The sequence below is a fragment of the Urocitellus parryii genome, chromosome 12 (assembly GCF_045843805.1).
Source record: "Urocitellus parryii isolate mUroPar1 chromosome 12, mUroPar1.hap1, whole genome shotgun sequence".
NCBI classification, from domain to species: domain Eukaryota; kingdom Metazoa; phylum Chordata; class Mammalia; order Rodentia; family Sciuridae; genus Urocitellus; species Urocitellus parryii.
The window spans coordinates 75423068-75436702 of NC_135542.1; the positions used below are offsets into that span (position 1 = coordinate 75423068).

The 13635-nt window shown below is 43.5% G+C and overlaps 1 protein-coding gene across 1 annotated transcript in view; it reads left to right on the top strand.

The window, feature by feature from the left end:
- Nucleotides 1-13635, top strand: part of Sptbn1 (spectrin beta, non-erythrocytic 1) — a 193461-nt gene that overhangs the window by 148561 nt on the left and 31265 nt on the right. The window contains exons 11-18 of the mRNA XM_026399890.2: nucleotides 174-332; nucleotides 980-1282; nucleotides 3659-3812; nucleotides 4500-5370; nucleotides 5470-5607; nucleotides 6418-7174; nucleotides 8010-8212; nucleotides 13006-13096. Coding sequence (XP_026255675.2) covers nucleotides 174-332; nucleotides 980-1282; nucleotides 3659-3812; nucleotides 4500-5370; nucleotides 5470-5607; nucleotides 6418-7174; nucleotides 8010-8212; nucleotides 13006-13096 — 2676 coding nt within the window. The remainder of the gene's footprint in view (nucleotides 1-173; nucleotides 333-979; nucleotides 1283-3658; nucleotides 3813-4499; nucleotides 5371-5469; nucleotides 5608-6417; nucleotides 7175-8009; nucleotides 8213-13005; nucleotides 13097-13635) is intronic.

A 13635-nucleotide genomic window follows, 5' to 3' on the forward strand; every position in this document is an offset into this window, starting at 1 on the left:
AGAGAGAAGTAATTTTTTTCTCAAGGCTTAAGAGTCTATGAGGGTGAGAATGATAATTTCCCTTTCAAGTCCTTGGGTCATTTTAAGAAATACTAGCTGTTGGCTGTAGACAAAAAAAAAAAAAAAAATGTCTTGAACATTGCAGGAAACCATTCTTTTTTTCAATTCTCCAGGCCTGGGAAAGACTGGAAAAAGCAGAACATGAAAGAGAACTGGCACTGCGCAATGAGCTCATAAGACAGGAGAAACTGGAACAGCTAGCCCGAAGATTTGACCGCAAGGCAGCTATGAGGGAGACTTGGCTGAGCGAAAACCAGCGTCTGGTGTCTCAGGTTCTGCTCTCTATGTTATTAACAAAACCATTCCTGGGATAGTCTAGAAATGTTGACTGTCCCCAGAGGTCCAGGACTGTAGGACAGCTGCTCATTGGCTCTCAAGTGTTAGGAAGTGACCATCTAGCCATCTTGCTCACTTCCCATGAAGAGGATGTTTATAATTTCCAATATACTTTCCTTTTCTATTTATCTAACTCATCATAGAAACAGCTCACAGGGTTTGTTTAAAGCTGATGTGTGTGTGTGTGTGTGTGTGTGTGTGTGTGTGTGTGTGTGTGTGCCATTCACATTTACACAAAAGGTTTTAAAATGCCCCCCTTTTCTTCAGTCTGACCAACCAGCCTCAAGGCAGTAAAGTGAGGCTGGTCATTAAATAAATAAAAGTGGCTTTCATTTTCTTGGTTTGACATAAACTACCACCTGGTCTAGTCTCTTATGTTAGGTGGTAAGTATGAGCTGGAACCTCTTTCAAAAGAGAAGTTGTTGATTGGTTTTGGAGAGGCATCTGAGCTCTGGCAGGGAGTTTTAAGATACCTAAAGAGGACAGAAAGCATTGGGAGACTAAGGATTTGACTCTGTTCTGTTTCTTTTGTTGTTGTTTGGATGACTTATTTTGTGTTTCTTTTCATTCCATTTCTCTGTAGGACAACTTTGGATTTGACCTTCCTGCAGTTGAGGCTGCCACAAAAAAGCACGAGGCAATTGAGACAGACATTGCCGCATATGAGGAGCGTGTGCAGGCTGTGGTGGCTGTGGCCAGGGAGCTCGAGGCAGAGAACTACCATGATATCAAGCGCATCACAGCAAGGAAGGACAATGTCATCCGGCTCTGGGAATACCTGCTAGAACTGCTCAAGGCTCGGAGACAGCGTCTTGAGATGAACCTGGGGCTACAGAAGATATTCCAGGAAATGCTCTACATTATGGACTGGATGGATGAGATGAAGGTAACACTTGACTGAAAGCCAGTGAGATTAGAGCCAAAAAGATGAAGCATGTCTTTCTTTTGTTGGAACCACCCACTAGTCCCTCATGTACTTGTGTCTTATGTCTATTGTTCACTCTGTAAAGCCAGAGTGGGCCACACTACCCATGGGTAGATGATCAGTTCACAAGTTAAATGAGATGGGGGTATGAAACCATTGTCACAAAAACCAACATATATTCCAGTGTTAAGAATCAAGTTGTCATTTAATTCTTAAGTTGAACTAGCTTTCAGTCCCATTGATTTTTCTATGCATGAATGATAACTGTTTGGGGGAGGTAATGTGGGCACAGTTTGGACAGAATATGGGCCAGGAAGCTGGAGTTCAGATTGTGAATGCTGGAGTTGCCCAGTCTCTTTTGTACTTCCTTTGTCTATGAGTGGAGCTCGTTCTTACTATGTACCTCATCTGGTCATTGTGAAGTAGGAGTGTGGTAATATACATACAGGTTGTAAGATGGGACTGGATGGTTATGCTGATTAGTTTTTCTTCTCTGTGACCAAAGTACTTGATAATAACAACTTACAGGAGGAAAGGTTTATTTTGGTTCACAGTTTCAGTCCATGGTCAGCCAGCTCCATTACTCTAGACCTAAGGTACCAGAATATCGTGGTGGAAGGGCTTTCACTGAGGAAAGCTGCTGGCTTCATAGCAGACAGGAAGCCAAGAGAAGGGGTGAGTGCAAGGGACCAGGGAAGCCGGAGACAGGCCAGGGAGAAGATAAGCTCTTCCAGGGCACACCCCCAGTGACCTACTTATTCCAACTACCTCCCAGTAGTCCCTCCAGCTGTCAGTAGAGTAATCACTGAGTCAGAGCCCTCAGGATCCATTCATTGCCTAAAAGCCCCGCTTCGCAGCATTAAGGACCATGCTTTCAACACGGAGCTTTTAGGGGGCTTTCCAGATTAAAACCATAACTGTGGTAATGACTATTAATGCTGATTTGTATGTCTCCTTCTATTAGTGACAAATCTAAGCAGAGAGTTCCAAGCTTTCCCCTACCCATTTAAGAGACCTGCCATTGTGCCAAAGTCTCATGGCTTACTAGTGTCCTCTGCTTCAAGCCACGGAATGCTCATCCACGTCAAGCAGTTCTCCACCGGGGAGGCATTTACCCTTGTAGACAGACTAAAAGGAGAGCAGTTTTAAAAAGTCCTGTGAAGCCTCCTTTTTCAGCACACTGTTTTCCCAAACTTGACCTTATGCAGGAGATTGCTGCCTAGAATGTCATCCCTCATCTCTTGCTTGCTTCTTGCACTGTTCTGGCAGAGGGGCAAGGTCACCTGATACCATCAGTTTTCCCCCACCTATTATCCCAGATTTATAATGTTCTCCTCTCAGGTATGGTCTATCTTGACCTCTTAAAATAGAAGTGTTCATAAAATGTAGCAAAAGAGGTGCTACGTAAATCACAATGCATATCATAATTTCAGGTTGTGTCAGAGACTTCCTCAGAAATGTAAAGTAGAAATACCATCTGGAGAGAGGATGAGACTATATAGGATAAGTGAAGGAGAGTACTTTGGCTGATTGATGGAAGAAACAAAATTAAATGCTAGAGGGTTTAAATTTAAGCCCCAGACCTTGTTTGGGATCTACCAAACATGATAGCCACCTGAGCCCACTCTTCTTATTTGGTTAAAGATGTGACTTGTTAACTTTTCTGCTAGATTCTTCTCCCACTGATTGTATGAATATCATGGAGACATATCAGTAAGCTCTTCGGGTAGGAGACTCATTTACTCAAGGGGTCAACAATTTTTTAAGAGATTTCTTTAAACTCTGATGTGAACAAATCTGTTACCTTTATCTTTTCCTTCTTTTTTTAAATATATTTTTTTAGTTTTGATGTACACAGCTCCTTCCTCCCTCCCTCCCTTCCTTCCTTCCTTCCATTTTTATGTGGTGCTGAGGATCAAATTAGTGCCTCATACATGTGAGGCAAGTGCTCTGCCACTGAGCCATTATCCCAGCCCTGTCTTTTCCTTCTGGAGTAGTGTTGGTGTAGCACTGTCTCTCTTGAAGTCTCAGTTTACATTTTAGAATCCTCCGTACAGGTCCCCACCCCTCTCTCTGTCTGTGCCTGGTGTGGGTCTTGCCTCTTTTCTTCCAAGGTAGATGGAAGAAAAGATTGGCTTATTATGTCTCTCTTGATGCTGGCTTTTGGGTTCACTGTGCTTGAGCTTGGTTTGTTCACCATTATCTTCCCCTAAATTTGGGGGTCCATGGCGAGCCAAAGGGAAGCTATGACTTGGTTGTTGGCTCTCTGCTTGCCAAAGATGATGTAATGCTGAAGTCAGGGTTGTTAATAATTTCTCTGTTGCCTCTTGTGCCCAGGTGCTATTATTGTCTCAAGACTATGGCAAACACTTGCTTGGTGTGGAAGACCTGTTACAGAAACATGCTCTAGTTGAAGCTGACATTGGAATCCAGGCAGAGCGTGTGAGAGGCGTCAATGCCTCCGCCCAGAAGTTTGCAACAGATGGGGAAGGTAAGAATGGACCTGTTCACAAATCTCCTAGATACCAGAGACATGTATTTATAGGAGTACACAAGTTGTATATGGCAATGGAACTTTGAAGTTACCGTACTGTTGTACGTTCTTGGTGGGTTTGTTCTCATCTTGTCATGGGGTGCAGTGCAGTGACCTTCTGAATGCTTTAACTCTGTCTCATTTTTCTGAATTAAGTATTTTTTCCTTAAATACTAAAATGTTGCTTGGTTTTGAGTGGCTTGACATTTGGCAATGAAATTGCCAGACCGCACAAAGTACTGATGTGCACCAACAACCTGGTGTGGCTGCCCCCATAGTGCCTGATTTCACACCTGGTCACATCTTCTGTTTAGAGGATGTTTAGAAAGATTTGCCTTTGCTGCTTTTATGTTTCTAAAAAAAACTAAGTGCTACTGCCTTCTTTCATATGTTTCGTATGCTTTCTTGTACATAAATGGTCAGTTTGTCCACAGTTGGGTCAAAAGAACAATGTGTATCATTGTCCACACTCCTGTTCCAGTCAAGCACCCAGAAGGGGCTCCATTGCTTACTCACACAGTCCTGCCCTTAGCATTGAACTGGTAATCAATAGTTAAAACATGGGGCATAGCTTACTGCCTGAAAATGAGCAGAAACCCAGGGTAAACTATCAAACACCCATATTCCTTCCTTGGTGTGAAACAGGCTACAAGCCCTGTGACCCCCAGGTGATCCGAGACCGTGTGGCCCACATGGAATTCTGCTATCAAGAGCTTTGCCAGCTGGCGGCTGAGCGTCGGGCCCGTCTCGAAGAGTCCCGTCGCCTCTGGAAGTTCTTCTGGGAAATGGCAGAAGAAGAAGGCTGGATACGAGAAAAGGAGAAGATTCTGTCGTCTGACGATTACGGGAAGGACCTTACCAGTGTCATGCGCCTGCTCAGCAAGCACCGGGCGTTTGAGGATGAGATGAGTGGTCGTAGTGGCCACTTTGAGCAGGCTATCAAGGAAGGTGAAGACATGATCACAGAGGAGCACTTTGGATCAGAAAAGATCCGTGAAAGGATCACTTACATTCGGGAGCAGTGGGCCAACCTGGAACAGCTCTCAGCCATTCGGAAGAAGCGCCTGGAAGAGGCCTCGCTGCTGCACCAGTTCCAGGCAGATGCTGATGACATCGATGCCTGGATGCTGGACATCCTCAAGATTGTCTCTAGCAGCGACGTGGGCCATGATGAGTACTCCACACAGTCTTTGGTCAAAAAACACAAGGATGTGGCAGAAGAGATCACCAATTACAGGCCCACCATCGACTCGCTGCACGAGCAAGCCAGTGCCCTCCCACAGGAGCATGCCGAATCTCCAGATGTGAGGGGCAGGCTGTCAGGCATTGAGGAGCGGTACAAGGAGGTGGCAGAGCTGACAAGATTGAGGAAGCAGGCACTGCAAGATACCCTGGCCCTGTACAAGATGTTCAGCGAGGCTGACGCCTGTGAGCTCTGGATTGATGAGAAGGAGCAGTGGCTCAACAACATGCAGATCCCAGAGAAGCTGGAAGACCTGGAGGTCATCCAACACAGGTGAGCGAGTTCGCTGCCTGGGTGCAGGGGGTGCTGGCATACTCCCTTGTGACCTCTAGTAGTCATGGAGTTGATCATTCTATTGAATCGCATTTTCAGATTTGAGAGCCTAGAACCAGAAATGAACAACCAGGCCTCCCGGGTTGCCGTGGTGAACCAGATTGCACGCCAGCTGATGCACAGTGGCCACCCCAGTGAGAAGGAGATCAAAGCCCAGCAGGACAAGCTCAACACGAGGTGAGCAAGCATCCAGCAGTGGGCCAGTGTTTGGAGTTAGGGACGGTAAGGTCACTGGTTGAGCTTCACTGTCAGGAACTTCTTGTGCAGGGTCATCACCATCACAGTAGTGATGTCATGACATTGGCATCTGACATGTCCTCATCCAAGAAGTGATTCTCAGGTGGGGTGACATCATTTTAGGCAGGAGGATAAGTGAAGTCAGCCTGGCACCTGCCCCTCCCCACATAGACGTCAGGACTTGGGTTTGGATTGCACCTAGTGTGGTGTAAGGCAGCATAGTGGTACTTGTGCTGTCTGTACCTCATTAAATGATTTCTGGAATAAGATTCTCATGAAATTTGCCATGAAAGTCCTGATTGTCAGAATAGACTTTGTTCTGGTCTGTCTGTTGACTCAACATGTTTGAGTAGGTTGTAGTGGACTGCTGGCCATGGTTCTGAAGGTTGGCATGTGCCTTTGGGTTTGGGAAATGTCCCTTAGGAACATTTTGAGATGTTTAGAATGTGTACAGCAGATCTGAATTAAGGGACTCTATGGGACAGATGTGTTGTAACTGCTAGTATTGGAACTTGTTACACATCTCTTTGTGTCAAGCTTTTTGCAGATTAATATTGTATCCCAGAACCACTTTCATCGTATTTGGTGTCCATTTACTGAGTACCATGACTTTCCAAAAAGCAGGTAGTCAAAGTGAAAGTAAAGGGGAAAACATGGGACTCTATCTAGCACTGGTCATTTCAGTATCTAGCCACCAATCAATTCAGTCTCCTTTTTTCATGCTACTTTCTAATGTCCCTGTACTCACAGGTGGAGTCAGTTCAGAGAACTAGTGGATAGGAAGAAGGATGCTCTTCTCTCTGCCCTAAGCATCCAGAACTACCACCTTGAGTGCAATGAAACCAAATCCTGGATTCGGGAAAAGACCAAAGTTATTGAGTCTACCCAGGACCTGGGCAACGACCTGGCTGGCGTCATGGCCTTGCAGCGCAAGCTAACTGGCATGGAGCGGGATCTGGTAGCCATTGAGGCAAAGCTGAGCGACCTACAGAAGGAAGCAGAGAAGCTAGAGTCCGAGCACCCTGACCAGGCTCAGGCCATCCTGTCCCGGCTGGCTGAGATCAGCGATGTGTGGGAGGAGATGAAGACCACCCTGAAGAACAGAGAGGCCTCCCTGGGAGAGGCTAGTAAGCTGCAACAGTTCCTGCGGGACTTGGACGACTTCCAGTCCTGGCTCTCCAGGACACAGACGGCCATTGCCTCGGAGGACATGCCCAACACCCTGACAGAGGCAGAGAAGCTTCTCACGCAGCATGAAAACATCAAAAATGAAATTGACAACTACGAAGAAGACTACCAGAAGATGAGGGACATGGGTGAGATGGTCACCCAGGGTCAGACGGATGCCCAGTACATGTTTCTCCGGCAGCGGCTACAGGCCTTGGACACTGGATGGAATGAGCTCCACAAAATGTGGGAGAACAGGCAGAATCTCCTCTCTCAGTCACATGCCTATCAGCAGTTCCTTAGGGACACCAAGCAAGCTGAAGCCTTTCTTAACAACCAGGTAACAATCACCATGGCCTCTGCTTCCATCCTATTAGGGCAGGTCCTGGCTGCCCTCTGAAACCTTTTGGCAGGGCATCTAGTTTAAGCCACACCTGTATGAAATTAGATAGCTAATTTAGAGGTAGATTTTCCCTGACTAGAAAATATTATGAGATTGAAATCCATCCCAGTGAATAGTACAGGACTTAAGATTTCTAAAGGACGCTGTCTTTCCTTGTTAAGTATGGTTCCATTTCAGGTACAGTCTTAGGGTATCTCTTAGGGTATGTCCCTAAGAGATCTCTTAGGGTATGTCCTCAAAATATCTCATTGAATTGGTAGCATTCTGCAAAGTGTTAGTGTAATTTAAAGAGTTCAATGAGGCTTGTTTTATTTTTCATTTTTTTTTTTTTAACTGAAGGGCTCTTTCTTAATCTAGAAGAATCAAGGACTTCACCCAAGGACACAAGACAGCGATTAGAGAATGAAAAACAACTGAGGATAGTCACCAGTATCAGGGCTGTAGATCTCTCTTCCAAGAGAGAATAAAGAGAATGCTGCAGTTGCCTCGATGAGTTGAGGACCCTGATTTCTAGCTCAGGGAGCTTTGGTTACTTTCCTTACTTTGGGGGGAAAATAAATGTAGCACATTGAACCACCTAGGGAATTTGATATACCACTGGGATTTTTTGCCTCCCAACATTTAATTTTATTTGACTCAGTAGATTATTGCATTTAAGTCCAATGAAGCAAGAGCTTTGCAATGTGGTACATGGAAATTTGGAACATAGAAAGAAGAAGTCTTTCATTAATATGTCATTCTGCCATGATTTTTTTTTCTCTTTTAAAATAAGGAGTATGTTTTGGCTCATACTGAAATGCCCACCACCCTGGAAGGCGCTGAAGCAGCTATTAAAAAACAAGAGGACTTCATGACCACCATGGATGCCAATGAGGAGAAGATCAATGCTGTTGTGGAGACGGGCCGGAGGCTGGTGAGCGATAGGAACATCAACTCAGATCGCATCCAGGAGAAAGTGGACTCTATTGATGACAGGTACAGTTTTCTGAGATTCTAAAGGGAATCTTACATCATGGGACTCCTGAGCTATGGATCAGTGGCCAAGAGTCTTTGGGCTGTGGATATAAGTTTCCCAGTGGGCAGAATATAGCCACCTAGCAAACTTTCATCTACCCATACAGCATATAACTGCCTCTGAATGTGGTTCTTCTAAAACACATACAGGTGCCTACAAAAGATAAGCCTAAGAAGCCAAGCTAATCTCAGCCAAAAGTCTGACAGAGCTATAGTGTAGAGTCATGGTCAGGTTAAGTCATGCTCTTCAAGAGCTGACACACTGCTTGTTACCCGACGAGAATCAGACTTTTCCCAGCATAGGCCACAGTCACCTTTATCCATGCAAGACTTGTCTGATGCCAGTCAGGAGAAAGGAAGTGAGGGTGAGGTTTGCTTGTGCTGAGTATCTGGCAGGGCCACAGAGGAACATTATCTCGAGTTCCTTAAAATGGGTTTGGATAATGGTGTAGTAGGATCTTTTTCATGATGAAAGAAGAGGCCATTCTCTTTGGTCAGGACATCTCTAGGATTGGGTGCTCTTTTTTCATTTGCATTATTTTTTTGTTTTCTGAAAGATTTCCTCCCCTTCTTAAAAGCCAGTGTACTCCTTTTGACCCCTGTTTGTCTAATCCTAACTCTCACCCTACCCAGATCAAAATTTGTATGTATCAGTACAGGCTGGTTCTGAGCCATCCAGTTCAGTCCTAGACTGGCCCATCTGGATTAGTCACTCTCCTGTGTTCCAGCCAACCCTCTTGTCCCAGTTTAGGCCAGATTCAAGGGTTTATTTGAGACTGACATCAAGACTTCTGTGGCTTTGGTGTTCAGTTCAGGAGGGAAAAGTGTTCTCTTGCTTACCACATCTGAAAGGGTCTCCTAGTACTCTGGGCCATGTCATCTTAAAATAAGATGTGAGGAAGAAAGGCAAGTCCCATACATTTTGAGCTCATAGAATTAGTATTTCTGGTCTCTGTACCAATTGAGAACCTAAGCCTTACATTTTAAGAGTGACTATAGAATAAGATATAACTTTTATTAATTATAATTTTATATTTTTTTATTTTAAAACAGCTACAATAAATAAAGCAATTCCTCCACTAAAGCCTTCCTCTTGTTTTGGGGTTTTTTTTTTGTTTGTTTGTTTGTTTTTGTGGTGCTGGGGATTAAACCCAGGGCTTTGTGCATGCAAGGCAAGCACCCTATTAACTGAGCTATATACCCAGCCTCAAAGCCTTCTTAAATGAGTGTAAGAAGCTAGAATTGAGCTATTCTTAACCTAGAGAAAAACAACTTTACTTTTTCTTAATGTTAATTCCGTCATTGTTTTATAAATGTGGTACCTCTTGTTTCCTCACTGATAGATGCACACAGTTGGTTTCCTCAAGCCAGGGTTGGCCCTTAGACACATACATTCAGACAGAAGTGCAGCTGTCGTGCTACTTCCTGGGTTTATTTATGTGTTCCCCAGTGCTGCAGCTGCACAGGCATATTGGGAACAGGTGGGGCCGTCAAGACCTATGCCTCCTGGGTTCAAGAGAGCATTAGCAGTCTTCCCTTGTGGCTTACCCTTACTTTTGCCCTTGACTGAGAGCCTATGCTCCTGGAGTTCCAGAACTTCCTTAAGACTTCTCAATTAAAAAAAAAAAAATGGAAAGAGGATCCTGTATTATCGATAAACATGAGAAAGATGCAAGTAGAGGGGCTTTCCATTGATTTTCCCTCTATAACTACAATTTCTTACCTTAACTGAATTCTAGTTTCATTTTAATATCCACAGAGGCCTCAAGATTCGAACTAACCTTAGAGGATTTTTGTGTATTACAAAAAAATACAAAGATGTGAGTTCCAGGTGTTGTAGGTGTATAGTCCAACTAAATATCCTAAATGACCTTAGAGCTAATTCTCTTATCCAGAAACAGTCTGATGCTGTAGTAAAGTTGTTCTTGTAGGTATAAAGTGATTATAATGTGTTCATATTCAGGAAATCCCAGCAGTTACAGAGTTAGTTTGTTGAGCAAAGTACCACAACAAAGACTGGCCCTAACATACGTGGGTGGGGCACACGTGGTCTTCAGAGTGTCTGAGACTGGGTGGAAACCATCCTGCTCCCCAGCAGCCTGCCTGTAAACTGGAAAAGGATCCTCTTAGCTAAATGGAAAATTTCAGCCACAGTACAGTCCTAGTAGAGACAAGACTTATATCCAGCTTCATAAAGCACAGTCTTATCTTAAAAAGGGAAAAAATGCCCACAATTACCAAACTATTTGACTCTGGCATCTGAGATTCTTTACTCTTCAGAGAAAGCTGAGTTATACACAGCATCTGCTTTGTGTGCTTCATGTCATAAGGGAGCTCTGAGTCTTGTTGTGGGGGCAGGAAGTGAAAAATGGAAATAAAGCCAGAGAACCTTGCTCCGAGAGCACTCTTAGGACTGTGGAAACTACAGCCATGTTTTAGAAGGTCCTTCTTGGATCCTCCTGGTAATGGAATCCATGACCCAACTTTGAGAGGATTTCTAGGTCTTCCTTCCCATGAGGGCCATCATTTGCTGCTGGGAACTTGTTCGGCCACACTCACTTCTTTCCAGTGTTAACTCTGAGACAGCCACAGCAACAGCAACAGCCTCAGCTGCCTTCATTGCTGTTTGACCCCTCAGAACACACCATGCAAAGGCCATCAGCACACCTGACGCCAGAGTAGTGTCATTTGGACTCTTTAAGTTACCAGCCTCCTTTCCCCCTTTTTAATAGTCTGTTTGCTGGGGTTTTTTGTTGTAGTTGTTTTGTTTTTAATTCTTTTTTAGTTGTAGGTGGAGAACAATACCTTTATTTTATTTATTCATTTTATGTGGTGCTGAGGATCAAACCTAGTGTCTCTACCACTGAGCCATAATCCCAGCCCCTATAGTCCTGGTCTTATAAGAGAAAAATTCCTGAGCAGAGAAATCTGCTGAGCATGCGTGAGACTTGAATGTATATCTGAGAAGTACGTTCAGATTCTGTCTAGTTGTATTTCTCCCTTAAGGAATGTTTTAAACAGAGTCCAAAGTTGTTTTTGTTCCCATTATTTCCACGAGTGTCAAAGGTTCATGTCCTGTGGGAATGCCAGTGTTTTGAGTCTTCCTTGCCACTGTAGTACTTGTGTGAGTTGTCATGCCGAAGGAAATGGAATCTCTTATTCAAGGCCTTTGACTTAAAAATCAAAAGTGGGATCCTGCATTTGGTCACTAGCTCCAACACAGATTACCTCCCTTCTGAAGATTTCCTTTATTTGCTTAAACTCCCCCAGAGAGGCAGTAAATTAAAAAATCCAACAAGTGTCTAAAATTTTGAGGGGGAACTACTACCCTTAATCTATGCCTTGGAGTTTTACAGCATATGGTATGTACATGTTCTTTTCAGTTAGCATCATTATAATAAGTATTTTTCCATGCTTGCATTTTCTATAAAGGGCATGGGCATGTTAAGATTACCTTTCCTAAAGCTATTGTACCCCTTTCAACTTACACAAAAGGATTTTTGTGCGTGTGTGTCTAACATATACATGACCATTTATAATACTCCTGCAGTTCTGCAGCCTCTAGCAACTGCAGAACACATAGCAGGAGACTTTTTCTTCTGGTTCACCCAGCAGTTGATGACTGCAGTGCCACTACTGTTATTTGTTTCATCAGCACTTGCCAAGGGCCTGTATGACACTTGAAACCACTATATTTTCTTCTCCTGGGAAGATGTCTTCAAAGTCAGTCAGCAGCATGTGTTCCCTGAGGGGCTCTTCCTTGCTCCTGCCTTAGGGGCTATTGGGATGGGGATGATCCTTACCCCTCCAGACACATGCAGCAAGCAACTGATTTGACAATCAGAATGAAAAGCCAAATGTCCCTCCCTGTTTGTACTATTCCTCCCCCCCCCCCATACCCTGCATGTAAACTAGCACTCTTGGGCAGGTTACTTGGGAATGCCAGGCGAGCATGTTGGTGGCGGTGCTTCTTGATCCTGGGGTCGGAAAGCTGCCCCCCACCCTTAGGGTCTCAGTCTTTGCGCCTGCATTCTTGTTGCTGTTCTTCACAGTTTGGGGGATCTATGCCACTTGTGCTTAAAGGAATTTGCCAGCAAGTGTAGTATTCAGACTGGGGAGAAAGCACCTCCTTTCCCTTATTGTTCATTGAGTTTAGCAGCCTCCAAATCTTACAGGTCTTTTGTCAAAAGGTTTTGTGCTTTAACTTCTTTAAACCATAGTTACCCTAATCTATTAAAAGTGGGGTTGAGGAAATATATAATCTCACAGGTCTAAAAAAAATTTCATTCCTGTTTTTTTTAAATTATTATTTTTGTTAAAAGTTTTCTCAAAATGGAAATCTGTCAGGAAACATTTGTTACAAGCCAATTTCATGATTATATATATTTTCTTAACCTTGTTTGTGTCATCCAGGCAGGAGTTTCTTGAAGATGAGTTTCAGATTCTCCCACAGTGACTGAAATGGGAGCTTATGCACATTGCATGCTCAAATTTTTTTTTTCCCTAGTAGTGGATTAGAAAGCACCAAATTAATGCAGATCATTGGCCTTTGGTATAGCTTGGAGAGATGTTTGGTCTCCCTTACACCATGGCTTACTCTTTGGAAGAATGCTAAACTCTCTTTTCATCTTGCCTCCACATACTTGAGAACCATAAACAAACTCTTTTCAGCATATATAGAAACCCTGGAAAGAAACTGGCTTATAGATTCTGTATTTCTTTTTAAAAGATTATTTTTGTTATTATTTTAACAGACATAGGAAGAATCGTGAGGCAGCCAGTGAACTCCTGATGAGATTAAAGGACAACAGGGATCTTCAGAAATTCCTGCAAGATTGTCAAGAGGTATGTTGATTTTTAGTCCCTCTTTTCCAGGTGTTCAATAGCCAACCAACATTTAATCAAAATCTCCTTGATGAATGAGGCTAGAAATTCCTATCACCCGTTTGATTTGTAGGTGGAAAGATATGACACTTTAGTTTCCAAACTATAAACTATCTGTAGGATGATGTGTAGAGGAACTAGATTTTTGTAATCTAGAATATTATAGGACTACTTTGCCCATTACAGTAGCCACCAGTCATATGTGGCTCTTTTAGTCAAAATTAAGAACATACTTCCATCAGCCATACTCAAGTGCTTAGTTGTCAAATGTGATCAGTGGCTACTATATCAGACCACATAGACATGGAGCCTTAACCATCATTGTTGAAGGTTTTATTGGTCAGTGACATAACCTGAAAGCATTTCATCATTTTGTGTAGGTGTTAACTCTTTAAAGCAAGGTGTACATTTAAATGGTATGGAGGAAAAAACTGATGGGAACTGAAGTTGGCTTCCAAGTAAAAAGCAAAGATTTAAAAGCTACAAATTAGATTTCTTAC